The sequence below is a fragment of the Sturnus vulgaris genome, chromosome 4 (assembly GCF_052056855.1).
Source record: "Sturnus vulgaris isolate bStuVul1 chromosome 4, bStuVul1.hap1, whole genome shotgun sequence".
Taxonomy (NCBI): domain Eukaryota; kingdom Metazoa; phylum Chordata; class Aves; order Passeriformes; family Sturnidae; genus Sturnus; species Sturnus vulgaris.
Window position 1 is genome coordinate 31325446 of NC_142246.1, and position 25790 is coordinate 31351235.

The 25790-nt window shown below is 36.3% G+C and overlaps 1 protein-coding gene across 17 annotated transcripts in view; it reads left to right on the plus strand.

The window, feature by feature from the left end:
* SORBS2 (sorbin and SH3 domain containing 2) overlaps positions 1 to 25790 on the plus strand; it is a 148575-nt gene that overhangs the window by 51238 nt on the left and 71547 nt on the right. For 11 of the 17 annotated variants that reach the window (XM_088163502.1, XM_088163507.1, XM_088163503.1 and 8 more), the window contains exons 3-5: positions 17317 to 17366; positions 24330 to 24422; positions 25025 to 25051. In XM_088163502.1, the coding sequence (XP_088019628.1) occupies positions 17357 to 17366; positions 24330 to 24422; positions 25025 to 25051 (130 nt within the window). In that variant the 5' untranslated portion in view covers positions 17317 to 17356. The remainder of the gene's footprint in view (positions 1 to 17316; positions 17367 to 24329; positions 24423 to 25024; positions 25052 to 25790) is intronic. The other 6 variants (XM_088163505.1, XM_088163513.1, XM_014889672.2 and 3 more) reach the window with 2 other exon arrangements.

Consider the following 25790-nt stretch of genomic DNA (forward strand, 5'->3'; position numbering starts at 1 on the left):
GAGAAAGAAGTGAGTGATTTGATAACCTTCTGGACACGGTAATGATGAATTACAAACTAAAATTCTGTGCTGAGTAATTTCTTACAAGACAAATTTCAAAAGTATCATTTTAGTAACTGCTTTTCTGTGAATCTCAACATCTCTAGCGTCTAGCTTGGTAGATAGACGTGTGTGGCTTTTTGGCAGCAACTTTCTTGAATAACATATCAGCTCATATACAGTATAAAAATTCTCAGTTGAAAAAGTGAGATTAGGGGAGAGGAGGGCTCTGCATCCTCTCATGTCTTGGAAACAAGGCTTGGGGGAAAAAATGCTTTTTACTTGTGTATGTAGTGATATTTATATAACAGGAGACAACATTGACCTTAGTTACTTCAATAAAATAATGTTTGAACTGGTGAAGTCCTGAAGACCTGGTTCAAATATGCTGGTAATGTTTAACCCTTAAAAGGAAATAATTTATATTTTAAACATTAAGATGAAGTCCTTAACATAAGCTGCTCTGGTCAGGTTTTTAAAGCACAGAAGTTGATGGAGTACAGCAATGGAGGAATCTTGCTCATTTGCTTCAAGTACCCTTTTGTACAACAGTGACCAGTGTGTGTGCTCTTTTAGAATATAAATCTTTAGTTGTGTAGTTATATATTTTATGGGGAAAAAGGAGTGACAGGTTTTGTTCCTTTGAGATAGCACAGACAGAAATGTTTTGCCCCTGAATCAGACTGTCTTAATGCTGTGAAGTCAGGAAGCCATTAGATGTCCTTGGTGGTACGGACTTCTGTAATGGAAAAAGATAAAACCAGCATAAGCAATTTTCACTGATTTGATAATCATTAATATGTACAACGAATTTTGCTCTTACAAACTATACTAAAAACTAAAGTGAGGCATAAGGGAGAAAAGGTGATAGAATTTTTTTTTATAATTGTTGATAGTTGCACCATTTTTGACAAAGGTCATTTGAATTTCATAATAAGGTGATACTTTGGAGACTCGCATAGAAGTTACTATAGAACTTGTATTAGAACACTAAGCACAAATTACATACAACAATTTAGGATAAATGCTAGTCCCTTATAAGTGTATCTATCACAAAGCAAAAATTTTGAATTATCTGAAATTAAAAAGCCCAAAAATTACTTTAGAGCCACTGAGCAGATCTGCTTTGTGATGCTTCTGCAAGCAAATCCTCATATGGCAGCATTCTGAATATCACATGTATGTTCTGTATCTGCTTTCTAGAGGCAAATGTAAAACTTTTGTATTGTAGTAGTTGCTCTGTCCCCTTCTATTTGCTGTATGGTAATACAATATATACTGTTGTCCATTAATGTTGGCAGGCCACTAGAGATTGTGATTTACTGAACATTAAGTGTAGCAATGTAGTGGTTACTTGTGGGTGACTTATTAATGCATAGTAGTAGTTTGTATTTACATAATTTCTAAATTAAAAACAACAAACTAAGAAAGTTTGATGTTGTAAGTCGTGGAAGAAATTCCATAGTCTGTAATGTCTGTTTACATAGAACTTCCTTGTATGAACTTGGTTTTAGTAAATGTGAGATAATTAAGGGGTTGGATCCTAAACTAGAGTAAAAGGGCACCATAAACCTCAGTTGAACTTCACTGGTTTATAACAGCTGAGTAAATAGCAGGAAGTATTTGCATTCTTCACTATTTCTAAGACTGGAAGATCTAGAAAAGAGCTGTCCAGAGGGCAAACAGAAAAAATTATAGTTACAGAAAATGGTACATTTTAGTTTGGAGTAGGACTCTGTTTTATTGCTAATATTATGCAAATAAGTATTTATTAACTCTGATGACTCAATTTTTGCTTTCAGTTAATTTAAGTAGTGATTTGGTATCATTTAAATGAAGCTGATACTCTACTTGTGCAAAACTTCAGAGATCAAGTTTAAGCACAGTTTCCTTAATTCTAGCAGAAAAGTAGAGGAATGCGTGCTTATACTAAGTGCAAGGTTTCTTCTTGGAGGGATAGAACATGCAGCATTTAGTTCTGCATGCTTATGGAAATGAAGAGGCTTTATGCATGCATGGGCAGCTTTTGCACAAGATCAGATGTTTGGAAGACTTGTGCCTGATACCCACTGGAAATGGGGTACATAAGAGCAGCCATCTACAGTCACTGAATTGTGATTGAGGATATGACTGAGGTATAAATTCGTGTCTTTCTTGCTCTTTAACTCAGGCCATAGCTTTATCTGGGATAACTATTTCTAAAATCTACTGAACTGAAGCAAATTATCCAGTTTCTAAAAGTGCTGGGTAGAGTGGAAGGATGGATTGTATTTGCCAGCCAGCACAGAGGCCATGAGAGACAATGGGGCATTCAATAAAAAATAAGAGGACCAAGGACACAAGGGAACAGTTAATAATTTTTGAAACCTACAGTTCTGGTTCACTTAATATTCAGAAGCATTTTCTGTTTCAGAGTTTCTGCTCTTCATAAAAATTCAGTGGTTTTTGGATGACATGGCCTTAGTTACTAATTCACTGCTGATACATTCCTAGGGCCTTATCTTCTACTCTAAGTTTTGTTTATGCTGATGTCACTCAGCTGAAGACAGTGCAGCACGGTCCAGCACTAGAGCACAGATGCAGCTTATATCTTCCTTTAGACATCCACAAAGCCTGTAATCACATCTGCTACCATGTCTAGTAATACAGTTTTTGACATAGTTATTCTCCCATTTAGATAGCCTGCAATTCTCACACAAAAGCCATATTCAAGAACTCTCTATTGTTAGACACTGATTGTACAGTATACTTCTTTACCACCATAATAACTTATTGAACAATTGCAAAGTGTTTGTTTCTCTTTATTCGATACATATTCTACTGGCTTTGATAAGATAGAATAAATGTTTTCAAATACAAAGGCTTCACAGAACGTTAAGAATTTTATTCAGCAGTTTTGATTGCTTTCACTAATGGATCAGATTTGATGGCTGTTGTCAAAGCAAACTAAGAATGCATGTCATGGTTTACCTCCAGGCAGCAGCCAAGCCCCACACTCACTCACTCAATCTCCCTCACTCCCCCACCAGCAGGACTGGGGAGAGAATTGGAATGGTAAAAGAAAACTCATGAGTTGAGATAATGGCAATTTAATAGAGAAAGCAAAAGCCACACACAGGCAAAAAGCAAAACAAGGAATGAATTCACTGCTTCCCATGGGCAGGCAGGTGTTCAGCCATCCCCAGGAGAGCAGGGCCCCATCACACACAGCAGTGACTTGGGAGGACAAAAATCACAGAACCACTGAGTGACAGTGTTGATTTTGAAAATGCTCAATGTTTTTTGGTATTAGCATTGGCTTACCACATGATATAAAAATTTCTAGCAAGAGTGATTTATCTGTTGTACAGTCTTTCATGGTAGTGGTTCTGTTAAAACCACCAGTTTCATAAAGCAGTGAGAACGTGTGTTCTTTAGTAAGAAATAATAAAATAATTATACTTAAAAACAGTGTGACAGACACTTAGAAATGAGTTGGAAAGAACATATAAGCAGACGTCTCTTACCTAAGCAAATAATGAGTTATATTAGATTACTATATCAAAAAAATCAATGAAATTAATTCTAAACAATATATCACAGGTAGGGGTAGCATAGAAGGTTTTTAAAGAGGGAGTATGAACATGATAACATGAGGCTGCTGGTTTCAAGGAGGTAAATATTATTCTAAATAAGAGTAGAGTTTATATATTATAGTTACGTAGCAGAAGGAAGTAGGAGAAAAAATGTGAACCTTATCTTCACTTAAATCTGGTCTTTGCCTTGTGGCTTCTTTAAGGTAACTAGTACTCCGTTAAAATATGCTTGAAGGCAAGGCACTGTTGCTGTGTCAGTAGTTAAATTGAGGTGAATCATAAGGCAGAGCTAAAGAGCTGAGTGGGAGTTGCATGGGAAACTGTTACTTTGCTTTACAGAAATTGTTTTGAAATTACAGAAAGTATTCCAGACTTTCTAAGCAAATTAAAACTTGAAGATCAATGTCAAATTTCTGTGAGTGGAAAGACCAGATTAAGATAATTTTTTGAAGCATTTAGTTTGTGTTGCTCTTCAGAGCCAATTTACAGTGAACTAACTTATATCTAAATAAAAGCTTAGAGTAGCCAAAAAATCAAACATGTAATTTGAAAACAAGCTAACAAGTTAATAAAGTCAAAACAGACCTCTTAACAATTTTGCAACTTATGCACCACTTTCCATAATTGCTATTCTTTTCTACGAACATTTTTCTATGAAAAAGTATCTTCCTACAAAACGTTGTGTTTGGATGGGAATTTCAACCTCATCAAGTTTACAAGGGAGATATACATAGTATTCATTACAACAATCCTATAAAGAAGTGCACATTCTTCAGCAACAGAGGTGATGCTTAAGAATGGGATTTTGAATGAGAGAGAGGCTTCCAAGAGGTAAAACAGAATGGGATGAAATTACAGCCACAATACCAGAAATCAGAGAAATGTTCACAGCCACACCTTTGAGATGAAAGGACTTAATTTAGGAACTTCTGAGCCTGTGCCATTGATAATACTTAGAGCAAGAGGAAAATTATCTCAGATCACCTTCAGAAATTAGGATAGGATGCCAGGAAAGTGAGACAGCGTGGGGTTAGACACAGGTGAAAACTGAGTATGAAAAGAATTATAGTACTGAAAGAAGGGAAGTAGAGAATTTCAACAAGACTGTAGAATAGAAAGAAAAAACTCATTTATTAAGGTTATTAATTCTCATTAGGGTCATTAAAACTCATTATTAAGGTCATTTATTCTCTAAAACTTAGTTTCTCAAAAAATATATGATTTTTAATTATTTGAAATAGAAATCAAAACACTAATCTGTCTTGGTCAAAAATTTCATTTCAAAGGCAAATTGACTCTTACATACATTCCTGAGTTTATGCATGGACTTTCAGAATTAACTCCTTTTTTGACTGGAAGTACTCTGACACCATTTCATTTAAATGGGAGAAAGAACATCTTACTAATTCAAATGTTACTGATCTTCAGGGGAAGTATTTACATCTCCTGGGACCAATTTAAGGTGATGGCTTTGTGGAGATATTAAACTAGCTTTTTACATTTTAAAAATTATTCCTTCTTTCAGGCTTCTGGTTTCCTGTATACTGTGTTTGGTAAGCAGCACCAGTAACTACTGTAAGGAATGAAAAAGCAATTGTGTTTTCAGTTCATTAACTTTATTAATTTGACAGCTTTTCACAGATAGCTATTTCATGACTTCAGGAAATTTCAAGACTAGTTAGCATAAAAAGATGCATGTTTTAAAATGCAGTATGAGTTTAAATCTTCTTCCTTTTCATTCAGAAAGTTTGGGTGAAATATCAATAATTTGAGTCTCTCTAAGTTCCTTAAATGTGATGTAATGTTAGTCCTTTAAATGTTGAATCCTGTCAAAAAGGAGATGCTTATTTCTCTGCCCATCTGCCAGACAGTCCTCTCTTACTGTTTCGTGTGACTAATACATTTTTGGATCTGAATGATTGTGAAATAACAAGTTCTAAACAATACTGCTATAAGCCAGATTATTAAATATAAAAATCCTTACTAAGCAGGTATTGATGAATTCCAGTTAGTATATTTTCAGGCCTATAGCCCCATGATTTTTAAAGATTTAAAAATTTTACCAATCTCCTATATAGGACCGTGATTTGTAAGATGATTAAAGTTTACCAATTGCCTCTACAGACTCTTCTGTCTGCAGAAAAATCTAGAAATGGTAACTTTAAAGATGCTATACTCCATTGTGAGGATTGCTGGGCTGCTGCCTGGTAGCTTGTAAGTAATTTGAGTGCTGAGAAACATCCCAGAAAGCTGCTGAGAAAACCAAGAACTCAAAGAGAACCCTGACACTTCTTCCTGACAAAAATCTTGTAGGTTTTCATATGGCTAAGCTGAAAGGAGACAGTGACAGGCTGCCATGACAGTATTGGAGCATACACTGTTCCCATCACTGTTCAGTATGAGGTCTGAATCCTATATAAAGTTTTAGACTTTCATACAGTGGTGAGTGAAAGCAATAAAAAAGTAACAGTGCTATCTGTGTTTCTCTGTTTAGTTTGTTGATAGTAAGATTTGTTTACAATTAAATTTCCATTTTTCAAGCTATTTTAAATAGCTCTTCAGAGGAAAAAATACTGTAACTTGTTATGCCACAGTGTCATGTATTAATTAAAATCATAAAATTCAGTTACCTTTATGATATTTTCTTCTTCTGAACACTCCTAAAAAATCAGCATGCCTCCATGTTAACTTGTACACATTCACACGAAATTCATGTGCTGGAGTTGAAGCCTGTGTCTTTGTTACGTGCATGTGGGTTGGCATACAGTTGAAATCAGTTGTGCTCTACAAAGCAGGGGAATTTAATGAGCAAGTAACTGTGGCTTTCAAAATGGCACACTGCTGCAGTGCACTGTCTGGTAGGTGGCTGTAGTTATAAAACTATAATTAAGAGTGTGGGAACTGAGAACATCTGCTAAGGGAATGGCACTTAGTGTTGCCAATTTAAAATAAATAAATAAATACATAAAAATACATAAAAATGCCTAGTGCTGTAAAACTGACATTAAGATACTGGATACACCAGATTAAGCTGAGGATATAATTTTAATAATTATATTAAGTAATCTGGGGTGTAGTACAGGAAGGAAGATATTCTGTCATGCTCCATTATGTCATCTATCCCCCTTTTTGTTATTCATACCACAGTTGATGAGGTTGAGCAGCTGGTATTACAGCAAGGCATGTAACTGATCCATGTGTTTTCCTGAAACAGATACCATCCCATGTGCAGGCACTCCATGAGTTAGTTGAGTGGTGCTTACCAAGCAGAACAATGAGCCCTAAATAGCACTTGTGGTGGCATCAGAGCTGGGCCTACTGCAGGTATATTTGGATTAATCTGATAACCTCGAGGTAACACACTGCATTTGGAACCAGTGCTAAACCCACTCAATCCTGCTGGCATCAGTGGTCCTGAGAATATACCCTTGGCAAAATGTCACTGGGTGGTTAGAAAGCAGAACTGGCTTTGTGTGCTATCATATATCATTGTAATAATGAAACAAAACTTGTCTTTAAAATATTCTATCATTTTCATTTAGAACTGCACTATCAGCCTCTGTTAACTGGCTGCAGCAGACCCGTTATCTGTTTATCATCATTTTCTGGTTTAAGATTCTGTTTCAAGTTTCTTGTCAAAAAGCTAGAGGTCATGATTCTACACCATAATGATTTTGTTTACATGAAAAATCCTGATCACCTATAATTTAGCTAAATTTGGACTCCCTGGCTGGAATACAGTGGAAAACTTTTAACACAGGTTTGATAGGAATGTGACTTTTCCCTCTCATTACAAAAATTCACAAAAAAATCTGTTTGCAGGTGCTCAGTAGAGATTTGGCAAAAGCAGAATCTGAAAACCTATTCCCATTGCACATGAATGGAAAATTAGAATTGAGTACTTGAATGCTTCTAAGTGCCAGGGCTAGTATAGGGAATGAGTGGGACTATTCATATAGTTGGTACTGCAATGAATGCTAGAGCAATCTGGAAATTAGGTGCTGGTGTTTGCTGTTCTTTCAGACCCACTATAGACCAGTCTTTGCAGAGGAAAAGGCTGGCTTGAAGACTGAGGGAATAAGAGCAGTAGACTGTGACAAATTGCCTTTGGCAGGGGAAGAAGGAGTTTGGTTTGGAAAGTAGTGGCAAACAAAACTGGGAATTAAGTGAGTTAAGAGAAATAAGACTGGCTAGGAAGGGGTCTGGGGCTGAGAGCTTAGAAGGCAGACTTTTTTCTAATGGCACTAGAAAAGTGATTTGGGTGTCCCTGTGGTGTCAGATAATGAGACCTCAGTATTTCCCCTTCCTTTCAGAAGGAGAGAAAATCTAGAAGGTGATGGGCAAAGGAATTACCTTAACATTGTGAAGGCTGAAGTAGGAAATGCCAACTAATGCTGCCTCTACTGCTTCAGCGTGTTCCTTCTGTGTGGATGTAGTTATTGCAGTAGTTTTATAATCACTTGTTTCTGCAAATCTGTGGCCTCATCCAGAACACAAACTGGATCTCCTCATGGGATGAGGGGGGAGGTTTGGGTAAGGAATGGAGTCAGTAGTAGACTATTTAGGATGCTTCTTCCATTTGCTGGCACCATTTGCTTTGGTAGTAGGGAACTAAGAGAGTGAAAACCCATCCTGATTTGTGCCCTTTCCTCTTCATTCCTGTGGTAGTGAGTCTTGTACATTATTGTGGAAGAGCATGGAAAGCACTGACCTGTGGGTGACTGGCAGGCAGATTCCAGTGCACTGCACAGCCACACGTGGCAGTGCTGTACAGGCACACAGTCACTTCTTGGGTAAATCTTGTCCCATGTTTATTGCAAGCCTGGAACAAACATTTTGTTTTCTTTCTGTATTGCTGTGCAGATTGAACCTTTTTTGTGTGCCATCTCACAATTGTTCCAGTGCCATTCTGCTTAATCTCTGTGAGTTTTAGCTTTAGACAGTTTCTGATTTGCTCTAGAATCAGTAAAGGATGTGCTCATTAGCAAAAATCTTAAATGTGCTGGTGAAGAATAAGGTATTGAAAGGGAAAGAGAAGGATAAGCATACAATCTGAAAATTACCAAATGTCTAGAACTTTTGAAAATCAGATACCAGGTACAGGTAGTTAGTATTAACTCTCCTTATTTACATGAGTTAATGGGTTGGTAGTTCTTTCTTCGGCTATTTATATTAGGAAGAATTGTAGCTTTTTTGTTGTTGTTCTATGTAGCATTAAGGCATATTGGATTTCATGAGGTCTGAAATCAGCTGACAGTACAGTGCATATGTGTTGTAAACAATAGTAGTGGCATTATTTTAATGTCTGTTATCTAGAGGAGTGAAGCTCTGTGAAATGAAAACTGCTGATTGTGCCCCATGGGAAATGGCGAAGTACAGTATCAGCAAAACATTCAAATTCAATCTTGCAAGGCTGATTATTCTGGTTTTCATGTGTTGTACATGTTTCCTTTGTTTTGAGAGCACATAGTATTGCTGCTGTTAAGTATCTTCTTTCCTGTAAACAGTTAAGTTTTTAATGGGATTACAGCTATGAAAAGCAATGCTGTGATTCTTGAGAAATGGCAAAATGTGCTAGGAGCTAGTAAGATACCACTGCATGATATAAGGCAGGCTTTGTAGCAGGCATAGAAGATACAAGTTTATAGCATTTGACTTGCTGTCACTGATGAGTCATTTAGATATTGAGGCATTATGATATAAGTCAGCATGGAGATTGAAAGGCCAGAATTATTTCTTGTGCAGCTGAACTGAAGAAGCCATTTGTCTGTTCAGATCAACAGTGAATAAATCTACTCCAAGTTTTGCTTCACAACTCCTTAATCTAAACTAAAATCTTACCATCTTTCTCACATTTTATTGCTCTTTAGTTCTTGTAATTTTGGGTTCACAGAGTAGATCTTGCAGATGTACCAACAAACCTAAATTGGAAGATGTGGCTCAAAGAAGGAGCCTCACATGGTTCCTGTGCCAGGAGGTCACTGAAGTAGGTGTGTCAGTATTCTGGTCTGCAGGGCCAGAGTAAAGCTGATCTGAAGTCAAGCCCCTGTGTGGATGTCAGGCTTTGACACTTTTGCTGGAGAAAGTTACTTGTTACTTGCAAATGCTAAAACACCCCTTGGAACTGAATCACACCAAGGCAGTTCAGTGAGTTCCAACTGTATTAGTCATCAATCCATGCAGAGCTTGGAATGAATGTAATGGAAAACAATGGTTCAACTCTTCACCTTTTTAGACAGCAGAAATATTTTGGTTGTTTTTGTTGTCTTCCTCCTGCCTAACAAGACAAATTAAACTTTGGGTGTGGGAGAGAGTTTTGTGTCTGAGTTTATAAGGTCCATGCATTCATCAATATACAGCTCCTAAGTCTTCCTGTGTGAATTCACTTTCATCTAACAGTGCTAGAGTATACTGCCACTTGGCTCTGGTAAGGTCTGTATTCTCTGTGAAAATTCCTTATGGAACTTGTAAGCCTTCAATGTTTCCATGACCTTGATCTCTTTCAAACTTAGCCAAAATTGGTCACAGGTTTTAAGTACTCAGTAGAGGTACTGAAAGTTTTCCTATACAGTCCCTTCAAACTGGTATCTTAGAAAATAATAAGGATTAAAATCTTTCACTCAGTATCTTCTTAGGTAGTATAGTCGTATATAGTATAGTATTGTAACTTTTAAGTTATAGTTATTCTTTCTGGTTTTATGCATGTGCTACAAAAAGATTAAAGCAAAATGCTACTGCTTCAGCATACTTAAAAAAATATATTAAGGAATCTTATATCACCTCACTCATTGGTCCAACTCTGATAGCTATATGTGACATTACCCAGTAGTTCAGGGAAGCATATCTTTATATGTAAGGTAAAACCAACAGAGGCAAACAGAAACGGACTTTTCTTTCGTGAATTAACACTATTCCCACTGATTCTATAGGGAGTGTATGGGGGTGGAATCCCTATTTGAAAGAGTTCTAATTTAGATGGAAATTTATGCATGTTTAGTCTGAAAATGATACATATTACATACCTAATAGAAAAGTGCAAGAATGAATTGTTTCTCATATTGTATAGAAACAGAAAACTAGACAATACTTGAAGTATTGAAACAATCAGTAATTTGCAAAGTTCTGGAAATGAAACTAAAACTGTCTAATGTTCCTGATAACTTTGGTAGCTACTGCAATCTAAAGAATCCAGATTTAACCCTTCAGTGATGTATTTTTAACAGAAACATAGTTCTAATGGTATTTGTCCTGAGAAAGACGGAGAAATAGTTGAATATTCTGGGAATATTTGGATCTTCTTGGAAATAAAACTTTAAAATAAAATTTTAAAAACGTCTAAAAGATTTGTGAGGTGAATTCTGGACAATACCATTGTGTAAAAATTGGATTTCCTAAAAGACAAATCCTTGGTCATGATAAAATGAAAACTTTCAGAGGTACTAAGAACATGCAGAATGCCTTTAAGGCACTCTGTCTTACAGTGGAGTTTTTTGTAATTAAATCTGTGCACACCAATCCACTGCACTTCAGTGACATGCTCCCTACAGTAATCTTAAATAATTTCCAGCCTATGGAATAAGTCCATTTGAACAAATACAGTTCCTTTAAAATAACAGCAAATGTGGAAGACAAGCAGGGAACAAAAATAACCACTACAAAATACTAGAAATTTGAAATTTGGTAGTATTAAAAAAAGTAGGTGGGGGCCTGGATAAAAGGGTAAGAAATGTGAATTGGAGTCAGCAAGTTAATGGAATTTTTCTTTTAACCTTTATTCAGTTAATGGAACTTTTCTCCTTTTTTACTTACATTGAAGTAGTAAAAATAATGAAAAAACATCACAAACACCACAAGCATGACTGGAATTATTAATAAAAATTTCTCTAGTGGTAGAGGAGGAGATGCAGAATGTAAGAGCAGCAGTTTGTCCTCCTCCCTCCTTTTGCAGCTGTAAAAATAACTGGTAAAATGTACAGAATGTCATCGGCTTGAATAACTAACTTTCTTGGTATCCTCTTATACTTGCAGTATCATTTTAGGAAAATGTTCTGCTACTGAAGTATCAGAAGTATTTTGCCATGACAGCAAGTACCTATTTAGAACTAAGTTCAGATATTTTGTTTGTTTTTCACTACATACCAAGTCAAAATAAATATCTAGTAAAGATCATGCTACAAACAGGCAAAATTTTAAGCTTCATGTGTTTTCTCTAGAGAGAGACTTATGTTGATACCAATTTAAATGCAAGTGTTTGAACTTTTTCTACAGATGCTATGTGCAAGAACAAAGATTACTATTAGAAACCTGCAGTTTAGAAACATGTAATCTTTTCCATCAGACAATTAGTAAATTTTCTGTTTCATGAGGAAATATGGGAAAGGATGATACCAATTTCTCTTAATCTTGCATTTATAGCATTCTCAGAGAAATTACATTAGGAAAAGTGTCTGGAAAGAAGTTTGTGTCATCAGATTTATTCCCCTGCATTCAGACAGTCGCATTTTTCACATATGTTTGTCAATTTCAGAGTCATAAGTCTGACCACAGCACTCCTGACAAGTGCTCCAGACCTTAATGATTCTCATGAATAGAAATTGCCTTAGAGATTTTAAACTCACATTTAAGATACATGAAATGGTTAACAGTGCTTTTATTTCCTCCTCTTGCATCCGGTCCCTTGATGTGCTTATAGAGAATGATCAGCCATAGTCTCCTGTGGTGGATTTTCCTGTATCTGATACTCTGAACATTTGTACATGGGAACTTGAACCACTTGCAATTTTCCAGCACGAAGTCTTAGCAGTACACTGAGTAACAATGTTGTATTGTATTTGCTGAGGAAACAGGCTCAAATATCTGATCTGCTGTAAGTTAGATATCAGCCTAAGATTGTTTGTAGTACTGCAGATGATCCAGGAAACAGAACTTTTGTGTGTAGATATTTCCCTGGTCACGCACTTACTGCTGACTTATCTATTGTGTTCCAGTAGAAGCTTATGACCATGTACAAATTATTCACCATCCCAATTGTTTAATGACCTGATCAGTACATTCCTAGATAATGTGCATGAGTAATATGTACAATGGCACTGCACTTAGAGTGAGTATCTCTTCTTTTAAGAAAAACTTAAAAGTTAAAATTACAGAAACTATGATGTCAATTGTCTGCCTATGTTTTACTCTTTGACTATCTATCTGAAAACATTTACATTTGAACTCGAGTTCTAGCTTCTGGATATTCAGATCCTTACAGGGTGAGCCAGTGTGGTCTGGGGCAAGCAGTATTTATGCTTGTGTTTAACAAAAGTATAGAAATAATTCTGTGGGGCTTTCTTAAAGCATATACTAAAGCATATGCTCAGCATATGCCTTGCTATGTTGGATCTTAGTAAAGATCCCCTGCCATTTTGGGGACTTCTTGTTGCATATTAATAAAACTGAAACATGGGTAAACCATTTTCATTATAAAATCTAAAATAAATATAAATTTTATCAACATATCAATATAAAATTAGCATCATCTGCCTGTGATCCAACAAACATTCTTTCATACAAACAATATATTTGCATATAAGCTTTCTACCTGCTTATAGGCTCAGCAGAGAGACTTCTAGCAAGGAAGTTTCAGGACAGTTGTTTCTTTGTGCAAGTGTTCTTGCCACAATCTAAACATGTGGAGTTTATCAAGTTTTCATTGCATTCTCATTGCCATAGTTTTCCTGCTAACAATAAACATCTGAAAGAATTTCTTTTAAATAGGGAGAGAAATAAAATAGTCAGCTTCACTGTACTTTCAGAACTAATGCTTCATACACTTTTTTACTCCCCATCACTGAATGTATGGGTTAGCATATGAAGTATATTGACTTGTTCCAGAGCAGGAATGCTCTACAGAATCTTAATGATGCGTGTTAAAAGAGTATACTGCCACATGCAAAATAGGATCGTGCCTGGTAATCAATGCCTGTTTCTAGATCACCTGCAATGTTTAAACTGACTGAATAACCAATCCTTGTAGTAAACTCACCACTGATTTAGTTTCTTAACTTTGCAGATATTTTCTCGAGTAGATTAGTCTCTCAAGCTCAAACTGTGAAACTGGCAAACAGCATTAATGAAAGTCTGACGCTCCTTCTCAGGAAAGCTCCTGTCCTCTCCAATTATCTGGGAACTTCTCTCTACCTAAGAAAATGAAAATCTGTAATTTTCCAGCCAGACACACATATCTATCCTGCTGTTGATCCATCTGCATTTTGTGCTCTGAATCAGTTGCTCCTCTCACCAAAGGCCTTGGAGTAGAATTCAATACAAAGGATGGTAACTATGAAGAGCACTTACTAGAATTAGATTTAAAATGAATATAAACACTGTATCAGAAAATTACATTTTAAATCTGCCTTTCATAATATATTTTGTGATATGGCAAAGAATAAATAACAGGTAACTTAGAATCACAGAATTGGTGAGGTTGAAAGGGACCACATTGGGTCACCTTTGTGACCCAATGAGTCCAACCTTCCTGCTCAGGCAAGGTCATCTGAGAGCACAATGCACAGGACTGTGTCTAAATGGTTCTTCTGCCTTAATGTCTGTAGGTGCTTGAAGATCCGGTAAAGAATGGAATTAATCCCCTAACAGTAAAGTCATGCATCCTGATTCATGAATAAACTGAGGGTGGGGAAACCTTCCTTGACTTCTCACTAACCCTTTTTATAGCTCCATATGAATGTGGAACAGAAGGGGTGACAGAATGTTTTCCTTCAGCACCCCACACTTCAGAACTTACAGGGAACAGAAGTAATTAGGAGTAGATATCAGGGTCTCTTGGAGAAAATAGAGCAGATGTCAATGAGATTCCAAGTCTTTTCAGTAACCTCTTGCAATGCAAAGAATTTCTGAGCTGTTAATCATTGTAATATTATCAAGGACGTGTATTTAGTGAAACTAGATGTAGCAATGTTAACTGCAGTTCTATGCAACCCAACAGAGCCATTTTTGTGCACTAGCAGAGTCATTCATTTTCCGCTGCATTGGCTGTTCCAGATGAAGCTAACTAATGCCATGAAGATTAATCCAGGATTTCCCTATGCAAAAGTTAGGCCTGCTGCTGTGCTTAAACTTAGTGTTCTTGTACCTCAGCATCAAAGATGAGGTGTGAGCTGAGCAGAAGCCTTGCCCGATGTAGGTGACTGATTTTGAGAGCTCCTGTGCTGCAGTGGTGCTTTGTTCTGCCACAGCAGCAGCTGGCTGAGAGCTGAGTATCTCAGCTCAACTCTGAGTGCACGTTTTGGCACTGAAGTGTCTGATACTGCCAGTGCAACATTCATCTCGCCTCTGTCAGGGGCAAACCCACTCCCAAAGAACGATTTTCAGGAGGAAATTAAGAAGGAACAGAAGCACAAAACAAAACAGCCCTTTGCTCTCTATTCCTCCCCCCACTGCTTCTTCTTGAAGCAAGGATCTTAAAGACTGATTGAAACAATGTTGAATAAAATAATTTCAGGCATATGGCATTTAATTTCATTGCATTCATTTGGCTTCCACCCCAGTATCATTAAGCATTTGAATGGTGCTTTAGCTCCTTAGAAGCAGAGAATTCAAAATAATTTTAGTAGTAAGTACAAGGCCTGCTGTTTGTATGCGTGAGATTTGGATTGCCTTATTTACATGCATATCTTTTAGGTATGCAAGACTAAGTTGTTTTTCAGCAAAATTCGATTAATGTGGAAACATCAGTGATTTGTATGAGGTCCCTTAGTGAGTGTCAGCAATGTAACCTAAACTGTTCAGGTAGAAGTTATTAGGAGTACAAAGCTGTAGTCCTGAGACTGAGTTTTGTCTGTTAAAACTTGAGTCAGAGTTAAGCATGCTTTGGGTAAATATATCAAAGCCACCTGCTAGAAATCATTTTGGCTCTGCAATGTTCCAAGAGTCCTGTACTTGTTGGGTCTGAAAATAAATATCATGTTTCATTTTGTATCTTATATGTGGTACGGTCAGTGATTCAGTTCCAAGCTAAAAGAAGGCTTGGAAATGGTGTCTCCTCTAGCAGTCTCAAAATGCCCTGGGAATTCGAGGCCGTAAGAACATTCTGTAGCAGTTAAAGAAATGCAAAATTTCAGTCAGAGACCATCTATTTAAAAAAAAAAATAAAGAAAGAAAGATTGCCTTAATATTATAAGACCATTTAAAAATTTGTAGTGGTAGTTTGCTGATAGTTGCAACATAAAAAAATATTATAAAACCCCATTCACTGCCAATTATTTATTTCCATAGTTCTCAAGAAATTTAACATACATCTTTATTTTGTCACAAGAATGAGTGAATAATAGCAGCAAAGATCAGATAGTTTCTGAAAAACAGCAATTTTTCGAGCAGTGGAATGCCTGACCTTGTTATGAATACAAGAGAATACAGCAATATACATGTTACCTCAGATATACCATTAATTCAGGGTTCCTGTTGAGTTGAACTGAAACTGGAATTCTGTTTTGATATTTCATTTACTTGTATTAATTAGTAACTTTAGTCTCCCAGCATAAAAATGGTCCTTCATGCATACCTTCCAACATATTCCAACATAGCCAGACAGTTTATCTTCTTATTTTTTGAAGCTGTATTACATTACAAAATCTGTTTTTCCCTTTTTCTTGGACCTGATGTGGGAATAATGCAGTGAGAGAATGATTTTTTTATTTTTTAATTTTTTTTTTAATTTTTTAGCCCTCGGTATCTTGTCCTCTGGTGTGTCTGCCTGTTTGCTAAAGTAGATTATATTGAACAGTGTATATGTAACAATACAGCTAAGACTGGCTAGTATGCAGATGCCACTTTATCCTGAGATAAAGCTGTGACATAAACTGTCCATAGGTGAAAACTAGTGTCTGTTTTGTCCCATGACATCAGTAAGTTAAAGTTGGCTGTTAATATAGCACGTTATGAGTTTTCTGCAGTTGTAGTTTGACTTGTGGTGTTTTACTATTTGTTTGCAAGTACTGTATAGAGTTGGGATATCTAAATAGATTCAACCTCCGTGTGCACTGTACATTATTTTGTTGCAAATTATTATCTTTAAAAATTACGTTGGTGTATAGTGACCTGATTCGGTACCTAGTGATTCCATTAGGAGTTTTGATAAGGATTCCCGTGCGTGCCAAGACACATGTCCTGATTCTGTGCATAGAAATACATCAAGCAACATTAAGAATGTCAGTGTTGTCTGGGGAGACATATTAAATCACTGGATGAAAACAACCACATCTGCTTATAAATCGTTGAAAAAGACTTGGTAACTTCAGCTGCTTAGAAAATATTTGGAGAGACCTACTCTTTACATCTTTTAGTTTGCGCAAAGGCATGAATAAACTTTATAAGCAGCTTTAAAAATATTTCCACATTCCTGTATGGAAAATATTTTTAGTTTATAGTTTCATGACCAGAAGTTAATCACTAGTTTTTTATCCTAGAACAAATATTTACAAGAAAGCTACTAAACACTTGAAGATAGGGTGACTTATAATGGAAGTGACAGCTCATCTTTAACTTTGGAAGGACAAGCAATACCAATTTAATTAAAGCAGTGTTAAAATAGGCCTGCCATTTGTATCACAGTGATTCTCCACCCCTTCAAAAAGCCCTGCTGCCATTTTGTACCACACATTCTTGTCCCGTGCAAATTAATAGATCATTTTATTTTCCGCAGGAAATCTGAAGACTTTTATAGCAAATCCTCCAGTGTCAAAATGAACACAGGTATGCTGCATCTGTGAGATTTGTGTTGTTTTGTGAGCAGAGAAGATCCCAAATTTACTCAAATTTTCATAAACAAATTGTACTTTAATTGTTGCCGAACTCAAGATATTTTAATAGTATGCCTGCTTATGTGCATTTGTATCCCATATATAAAATTTACATACATGGTTTTCTATGTATGGACATATATATGGATACACAAAATAAAAGTGCATGTTTAGCCTTCTGTGCTTAATTTAATAGTATCAGTTTTGTGCGTGTGTATGTTTTATGTGGAAATACGTAGTATGAGATATAACAGTGACAGAAAGGGGTTATTAAAGCATCACATTTTCCTAAGAAAATGAACATGCTTTAAAAATCCTTTCTTTCTGTTCTGTACTGTCACTAAATTAAGGGGCATATGAACACTGCCCTGTATTAAAAGCTGCACTTGCATATCAGCTGAGGATAACTTTGAGGATATGTTGTATTTACGGTGCTTTGTATTTTCTCTCAAGTTGCTGTAACAGATGTATTGACCAAATTAAGTGCTCTATAAAAAGTTATCTTCATGATCTATGACAGAGTACTAATATTTGCTCCTGAACTTCTGAAGCTGATAAGATAGTGCTGCTCTGTGTGCTGAAGAGGGAATAGGCCTCTTGGAGCAGACTGCTGAAATCCTGGCCTCACTCAGGTGTAAATTTTTAGTTGCAGTCAGCTCTTTTAGACTCCACAGGTGAACTGTCTGGTTTGCAGATTAACTGTGGTGCAAGGATAGATCTATCCATCCTTTCCAAACCAGTGGCTTTATCACTGACCGCAGTGCTTCACCATGACATGATATGTGGCACCTGAGGACCAGAACTATCTTTGAAGTCTGAATTTCAGCAGCATGCTCTAAATCAAAGGGATTCGTTTTTCCATGGTGTAGGTGCCATTATCTAGATCACTGTATTAATCCAGCTGCATGGCTTCCTGTTGTCTCAGACAACTGGAACTCAGTAGGATCCATTTTTTGAGCATATCTTCTAATACAAAGTTAAAATATATTGGCCTACTTGAAACCACTACACTTGTAAACAGAATAAGCAGGAGAAATTTACTTTCTCATTTGAGTATATACTTTCGTTCCCCAAAGTTTTGGTTGTTCTTAATTGTTTTTCAAATGCTAATCAAGGTGGTGTATTTTTAATTTATAAAAATACTGTTTGAAATTTGTCCCGTCTGCTCTCATTTTTAGTAAGATCTTTCCTAAATATGTCAGTCTCCATAATTAAGGTAGTACTAAAATACGACTTGTTTCACAGAACTGTAATTTCAGACGTAACTTCGCTAATCATCATACTATAATTACATTGTGCATTGCTGTCATATGAGTCAAAATCATATGATAGAGGTAATTTTATAGCTTCTACCTCAAAAACTGTGAATAAAGAGGTAAATTGCCAGTCTGTGCTACTGCAGCCCTGAAGGAAGTATGACTTTGTTTAATGTTGAACTAAGATTTTTGATGTAAGTTATGAATTCTCAAGAGAGAAGACATAAGATTTAAATAATCTGCGCCTGAATGACTTATCTTGGGGATTGGGAGTCTTCTGATCATACCAGAGCCTTAGAAAGTGACCTTAAAGACCTGAACATACCCAAAATCCTCTCCAGTTACTTAAAGATACCATGAATTTAGGTTGAAATTTAATCTACTCTGCACTTGGACAGTGAAAACATTTTTTTCATCTTCTATGTGCTTGATATTAACGTGCATGTTATCAGTTGCAGTGAAAGGAAGGTATTGACAGAAAAGGTGGCATTTCTTATCAGTTCTATTGATATAGATTGTTACCTGACTGCAAAAATAAATTAATAACCTGTGAGTAGGGTGTAAAAGTGGATGTCCTGCACCTGTCCTTTCACCTATCTAAAGCATTACTTCATTAAGAAAGAGAGTGACTCAGGTGGAAGCTGTTCTGTGTGCTGTTCTGGTCTAGCTATTTTCTTTTTTTTTTTCTTTTTTCTTTCTACATTACACTGTCTTCTGGACATGAGTGCTACAGCTTTGATTTGGGGTTGGTGGTTTTTTTATTTCACTGCTTTACAACAGAAATTTGTGCATGGTGCAATTGAAGGTTATCAGATGCTGTTGATTTGCCACTAGTTTGTTTTTAAGACATGCATTTCATTAATGAGTCCTGCAGATAAATGAGCTCTCTAGTTTGATGCCAGTAACTGTATATACAGCTTTAAAAATAAAAAGTAATTCTACTGCTTAGACTGGGCTCCTGTAATCCAGTGTTCCCTGTGGCTGCAGACTTGGCAGTCTGTCTCAGCAAACCCTCCGGAAGATATTTTTGTCCACAGAGAAAATGTTTTGAAGAGCTTTGGTTTGCAATACTCTACCATATATGGGAGGGATTTTTTAGCATTTGATGTCAATTCTGTACCACATGTTAGGAAGGAATATTCAGCAGCATAAGGCAATGAAACATTTTGCAAAAGCAAAGAAACAGAGGTAAGCTATAGAGGAGGTTTTTCAGGAGTATCAAAGGTACTTTGGCTTATGCTTCCTTTTGGATTTCAAATGTCACAATTTTAAAATAGGAGTCTCACAGAATGTGTGTGTGTTTTTAAACCCAGACTAAGTAATCATCAACAGAATAATATTTTAAGCTGTATTTAGGGTGTTTCTTCAATAAGTCTTCAGGTATTTTACAGATTGATGAACATCATTAACTTGGTTGCTTGATTAACTAACTCAAAGAAAACGTGAGCTGCCCCTGAAACTCACATCAGATTAAAATAATAAATAAAAGTATAATAAAGGATAAATGCCCTTACTGTTCATTATACATGTGTGCACACATAGCTCATGTCAGAGGAGAGGTAATTGCATTGAAGAATAATAAATGGATAGAAGTTAATAGTTAAAACAGATTCTTAGTGTCCATCTGTAAATATTTTGGCTGAATTTCACACAGATCATTCTTGATAAATGCATCTAGTTTTAAAGTTATTAAACAAGTTAGCTGTTTCCATTAGATGAAGCACATAAAGAACAGCCAAGAGTGAAAAGTATGCAGTTCTGGAAGACTGCAAATATTATCTGTTTGTTAAAATTATTAATGGAAGTCATTACATGGACTATTCTCTTACATTTTGTCTGGGAGGCAAGAACAGAATTTCTTGGGTCCATGCACAGTTCCTGAACAGATTGTTTAGCCACTTTTAGATCACTGAAGTAAATTAGGCAGGCTTGAGTTCCAGGCATTCTACCAAAAAAAATTACTTTTTAGCAGCATGAAATAACCAAATAATAGGTTTACCTGTCAGTGTAGATTATATGGTAAAAACTCATCAGCACATCCAAAAAGGAATTCAGAGAAAGAGGGGAAGGAGAGGATGCCCAAGTAATAGCCTGCCCTACCAGGATGCTCCCAAGCCCATCATAGGAGCTATCAAAGGCCTGCCTACCTATCTATCTATCTATCTATCTATCTATCTATCTATCTATCTATCTATCTGTCTGTCTGTCTGTCTATCTATCTATCTATCTATCTATCTATCTCTCTCTCTCTCTCTCTCTCTCTCTCTCTCTCTCTCTCTCTCTCCATAAGCCTGGAAGAGCACAGGGACACAAGGGCAGGCAAGAACACAAATTAAGGAGATCCAAGGAACAAAGGGTCTCCCTTGTGCAGGGCCCTCCCAGGGCTGTCACAGGAGAGGCAGGCATGGAATGAGTGGCAGACTCCATGTTTGAGCCCAGTTGCTGGAAGGATCCACTCTGTCCACGTGTGCCATCCTCCCTAGTGGTTCTTCAGCCAGAGAGGGGAGGGTGGTGAGGTCATTGTGCCGTGTTAGTGTGAGGTTTGGAGCTGTGTGTCCAGCCGTGTATGGATGTGATGTGTCTGCTGGGAACATCTGTCTGCTGGGAACACAGTCTCCCTCCTGGTTAGACCTGGGGGCATAGAGAGACAGCAGCTTTGTCTGTCTTGGATGGTTGGACCCAGCACTATATATTTGCCTCAAATGGTCAGAATGCAAATAAGGAGTAAGAAGCCCTGGTCTAAAGACTTCTAAACTTGAATTCACTGTGCAGACAAAAGAAAACATGATGCCGTTCAAAAGTACAGTGAATAGAATAATAATCAGCAAACCTGATGCTCAGATGCCATTTTTCTTTTCTTTAATAAGCTTTAAGAGCTTATTAAAAATTTCTTGCCCCTGGCTACTCTCTCACCTCTTCACACAAAGTCACCATCTTTTCATCTTTGCCCCCTTTGTTTATGTCACTGCTTTCACTGACTCTCTGAAAGAGTCTTTTTAAGAAACCCACCCCTTGTTCCTAAATGAAATTGGTGGTGTTTTGAATGGTCTCCGTCTGGCTTTGGGGCAGTTCTCAACCAGTAGACTGTTTGTCAAATATAGATAGAGCTCACTTAGGGTGATGATGTCTAATGGGAGCAGCTCTTCAGGCTATGAATTTAGGGGAAAGGGTTAAATGTGGAAACAATTAAGAGAGGGAGAGAAAAAGAAGTTGCAATTGCATTTTATGTAGCTGTTTTAATTGTGAGTTACTGCCCAACTTCATATTCCAACACTGCCTTCAGACCTTAGCTGATTTGAGTCTCCTTTGCCTCAATGCTAAAGCAATTCCTAGTGAGACAAGACTCCTTCCTGAACAATTTTTCAGTCAAAGGAATTGTGAGTGTGTATATATATTTGCGCACATATTTTTTATATATGCAAACATTTTGTATAGACTGTTTCATATAACCTCATTTGTTCTTTATGTAACAGCTGTGCACTATTAATTGCTTATGTTTGCAAGTGAAATGAGCAGAGGATCATTAATTCAGTCTCCCTTACAGTTTCTTGATACTCCACATTCCACTTAATGGAAGCCTGGCCTGAATATAATTGAGATGAAATCCATGAATATGTGTTTACCCACACACGTTCCTATTCTACTGTATAACTCAACATCATATAAATGTGAAGTTATGTCTTAACTGAATGCTAATTAGATCTCATTATTTTGTACAGATACTGATAAATAATGTAGTACAGACTTGTGAATATATATAAATTATATATATAGGAGTGAATATTGTATGTAGCCAGTTACAATCTGTTTATTTCTCTTGTATGAAGCGAAAACACTTTGCTAGATTATGAGTCCACAAAGTATACAACTCTGACTCAGTTGAGTTACATGACAATCTAAATTGAAGCAGAATTTCCTGAAGTTAAATTAATTAAATGTTTGTAGTCAGTTTCTTGTTGTCTTCATTTTCCCCTATCATGAAATTCAGGAAGGTAGCTCTTGAAAAATTGCAAATAAATTACCACTTTGTTTGAATAAGAGCTGTGACAGTATAACAAATTATTTTGCCTGTTAGCTTACATTAAATGTAGTATGCTTTCAAAGTCTGCCAATACTCAGATTAGAACAGAACCTGAGTATCAACAAATCATCAGATCTCATTGGAATTACCTCTGATGTATGTCGATGGTGGGGGAAAAGGAATACAAGAACGGAAAATGTAATTTTAATTACCATTGCCATTCCATATTTATGTAAGCGAACTAAAACATATGTGCAGAATTGATAGCCACTGCCTTTGTTTCACATGTACAATGCCAATAATTTATGGCAGGTGATATATTGCTTTCAGCTACTGCTGGCTGAAATAATTGTGCCTTTTGCCTTGAGCCTTGGAATTGGCAATGAGTGTTTGGTACCACTTACATCCAAGGCAGTGGCTCTGACGTTTGCCAATGTTAACAACTACTTAATGCATATCCTGCAGAGCCTATGGCCAGGGGAGTGTTGGAAATATTGAAGTAGCAGGGGAATATTGGAATGAGCAAAGAAATACCAGGAGCTCACTTCTCGTGCATACCTGGGGTAAAGATAACTCTGTAGCTCAGATTACTGCTATTATAGCAAATACTTTTTGCAAATAGGTAGCATGTCTTCATTAAGACCTTAATTTTTTAAAACTTCCTGTCATAGGTTACAGAAATTTAAAAAGGCATTTATCATACTTGTAGTTCTTGACTTCATTGAAGCACTAAATGAAATTTCAGTAGTATCAAATATTAAAATTAAAATAATTATTTTAATGAAGAGCAAAAAAATATTCTAGTTGAATATAATTGGTAAGAATATTTATTAACTTTCTTTTACAACTATGCTAGAGTTGCTAAAATGCTAAGTTGTGGGAAAGCTGTCTTCTAATAATAAGAGAGTATTTATAAAATGTAATGGAAGCTCCAGTTAGAGAGACATAGAATAAAGAAAGGAGTTGGGCCAGATCCAGAAGAAAGGTTTTTTTCTATACCTTATTTTTTAGAATTATTTTAGAATTCTAGTCATTTCCTCAGAATGTTATTCAGTTCCAGATATACATTTCATGGTTTTTTTAACTTATATTAGATATAAAAGGAGAAGAGGGACAGCCAGTTTGTTCCATCAAAATGAAAAAAATTATGCCTTCACCGGTAATTTTGTTCCTTGAGCATGAGAGATCCAAAGGACGGAACAAAAATACTTTGTCAGCTGATCAAACATGAGCTTAGTTTATGAATGGTGTCTTTCTAATGCATACAATGAAATTATTTTCCAGTGCAGATTATTGATTAATATTATTCTGGCATGCTTAAGCCTTTATCTTGATTACTTGTTTGCTTTTACTAATTAAGCAGTCTTTCAGGTAACAGAGTGTATATATTTCCCCAGTGGATTAAGTATTAAATACAGCTTTCTTCACTTATTCTCTGTGAGGGTTATTGTTGTTTAAGGCCTGTGAAATTTGATGTATTCTGCTAATCTGCCAACCTGCAAATTCACACATTTCTGCAGCAGTTCCCTAACTGCATGCTTATTTTCAATATATGTTTGGCATTTCTCACACTGTGATACGTTGCATGTGCTTGCTCCCTTTGTCTGGGGCTGCTGTCTGTATTGTTTTGTGCTTCCAGATAGCGGTGGGTGTGCTCGCAAACGTGCTGCAATGTCTGTCACATTAACAGCTGTGAAGAGAGTTCAGAGTTCTCCAAACCTGTTGGCCTCAGGTATAACCAATAACAACTGAGATACAACTTCTGGATGGCGTTTTTATAGTGTTATGCATTCCTGCCATATTGCTTTGCAAGGAGGAGAAGGGTATCACTATTTTTTATTACACTGACAGATGTATTACTTCTACAATGCTTTTTAAAAAGTGGTTTTAATTTCTCTCTGCCTATGTTTTGTAGCCATTCAATTAAAAAAAATCAGAAATACTTAGGAAAAAAATGAATATTTGTAAATTAATAAATCAGTTAATTAATTTTGTCCTTTATATGTGTTTTGGGTCTCACATCCCCTGTATTTTTTTCAAGATAACAAAGCATGAAAAAAGGCTTTTGTTTATTGCAAACTTGTTATTGAAACTTGATTTAAAAACTCTTCTCAAGGAAAGGAATTTGAGTGTTGTTGTAAAATGATTGTCAGAAGCCAGAATAACTTTAAAAAATCATTTATGAAGATTGTTTACCTAAAAATATTCATAACAATTAAAACATACTAAATATTCGTTAGACAGGCAGAACTGCTTCTTATCAATAGTACTGTGTGGTTTTTGCAAAATTAATTTATTTCTAACACAAATTAATATTGGATATTTCTTTTTCAGGGTCTGATTCTCAGTCTCTAGATTCAGGTAAATAAAACGCTGTATTATTTATGTATCAGTGCAATACCATGTAAGTGGATGAATTACAACAATCTATTTGATTTCATTAAGCCATACTTCCTCATTCTTCAAAGAAAGCACCACTGAAAGTATAATCCTAATTGTTACTGGTTAAGGCCTCAAATTCAGGTCTCATTTGAAATTAGCTTTTTCCTGTAACACAGAATATGTTGTAAGAAAAATGAATTGTGTGGGAAAAAACAGACTGCTGATTTGCCACCTTTAGCTTTATCACTGTGGCACCATCCCATGGTACTTGCTATTTCTTTTTTAGTGCCTTACTCAGGATTGCAAGTTCTGCCCACCTTCACTTAGCAGCCTGCTCACATAATGTGTTACTTTTCCCAGCCTCTTACAGTATTTTGTCTTCAACATCTCCCTCTATGTTTGGCCAATGCTTTGAGGGCATTCCAGGTCTGAAGATAGAAAAAAAAACGTGGTTGGTTGGTTGGTTGGTTGGAAATAGAGGTGTCATTCAGATTTGGCCATAAGATACAGTATTGGAACAACTAACTGGGTACTGCGGTGAAATTTTGTGAAATTGCCATGACCAGCTAACTTTACATGAGCTGAGTTGTTTTTCAAAATCCAACACTGCCGTGAAGTTCAAGAATGTAATCTGAAAGTGAAAAAACTCAATCCTGGTTTATACAGGGACCAAAGCACCAGCATCTCAAAAGGACTCTCGAGGTTAAACTCCATAGTC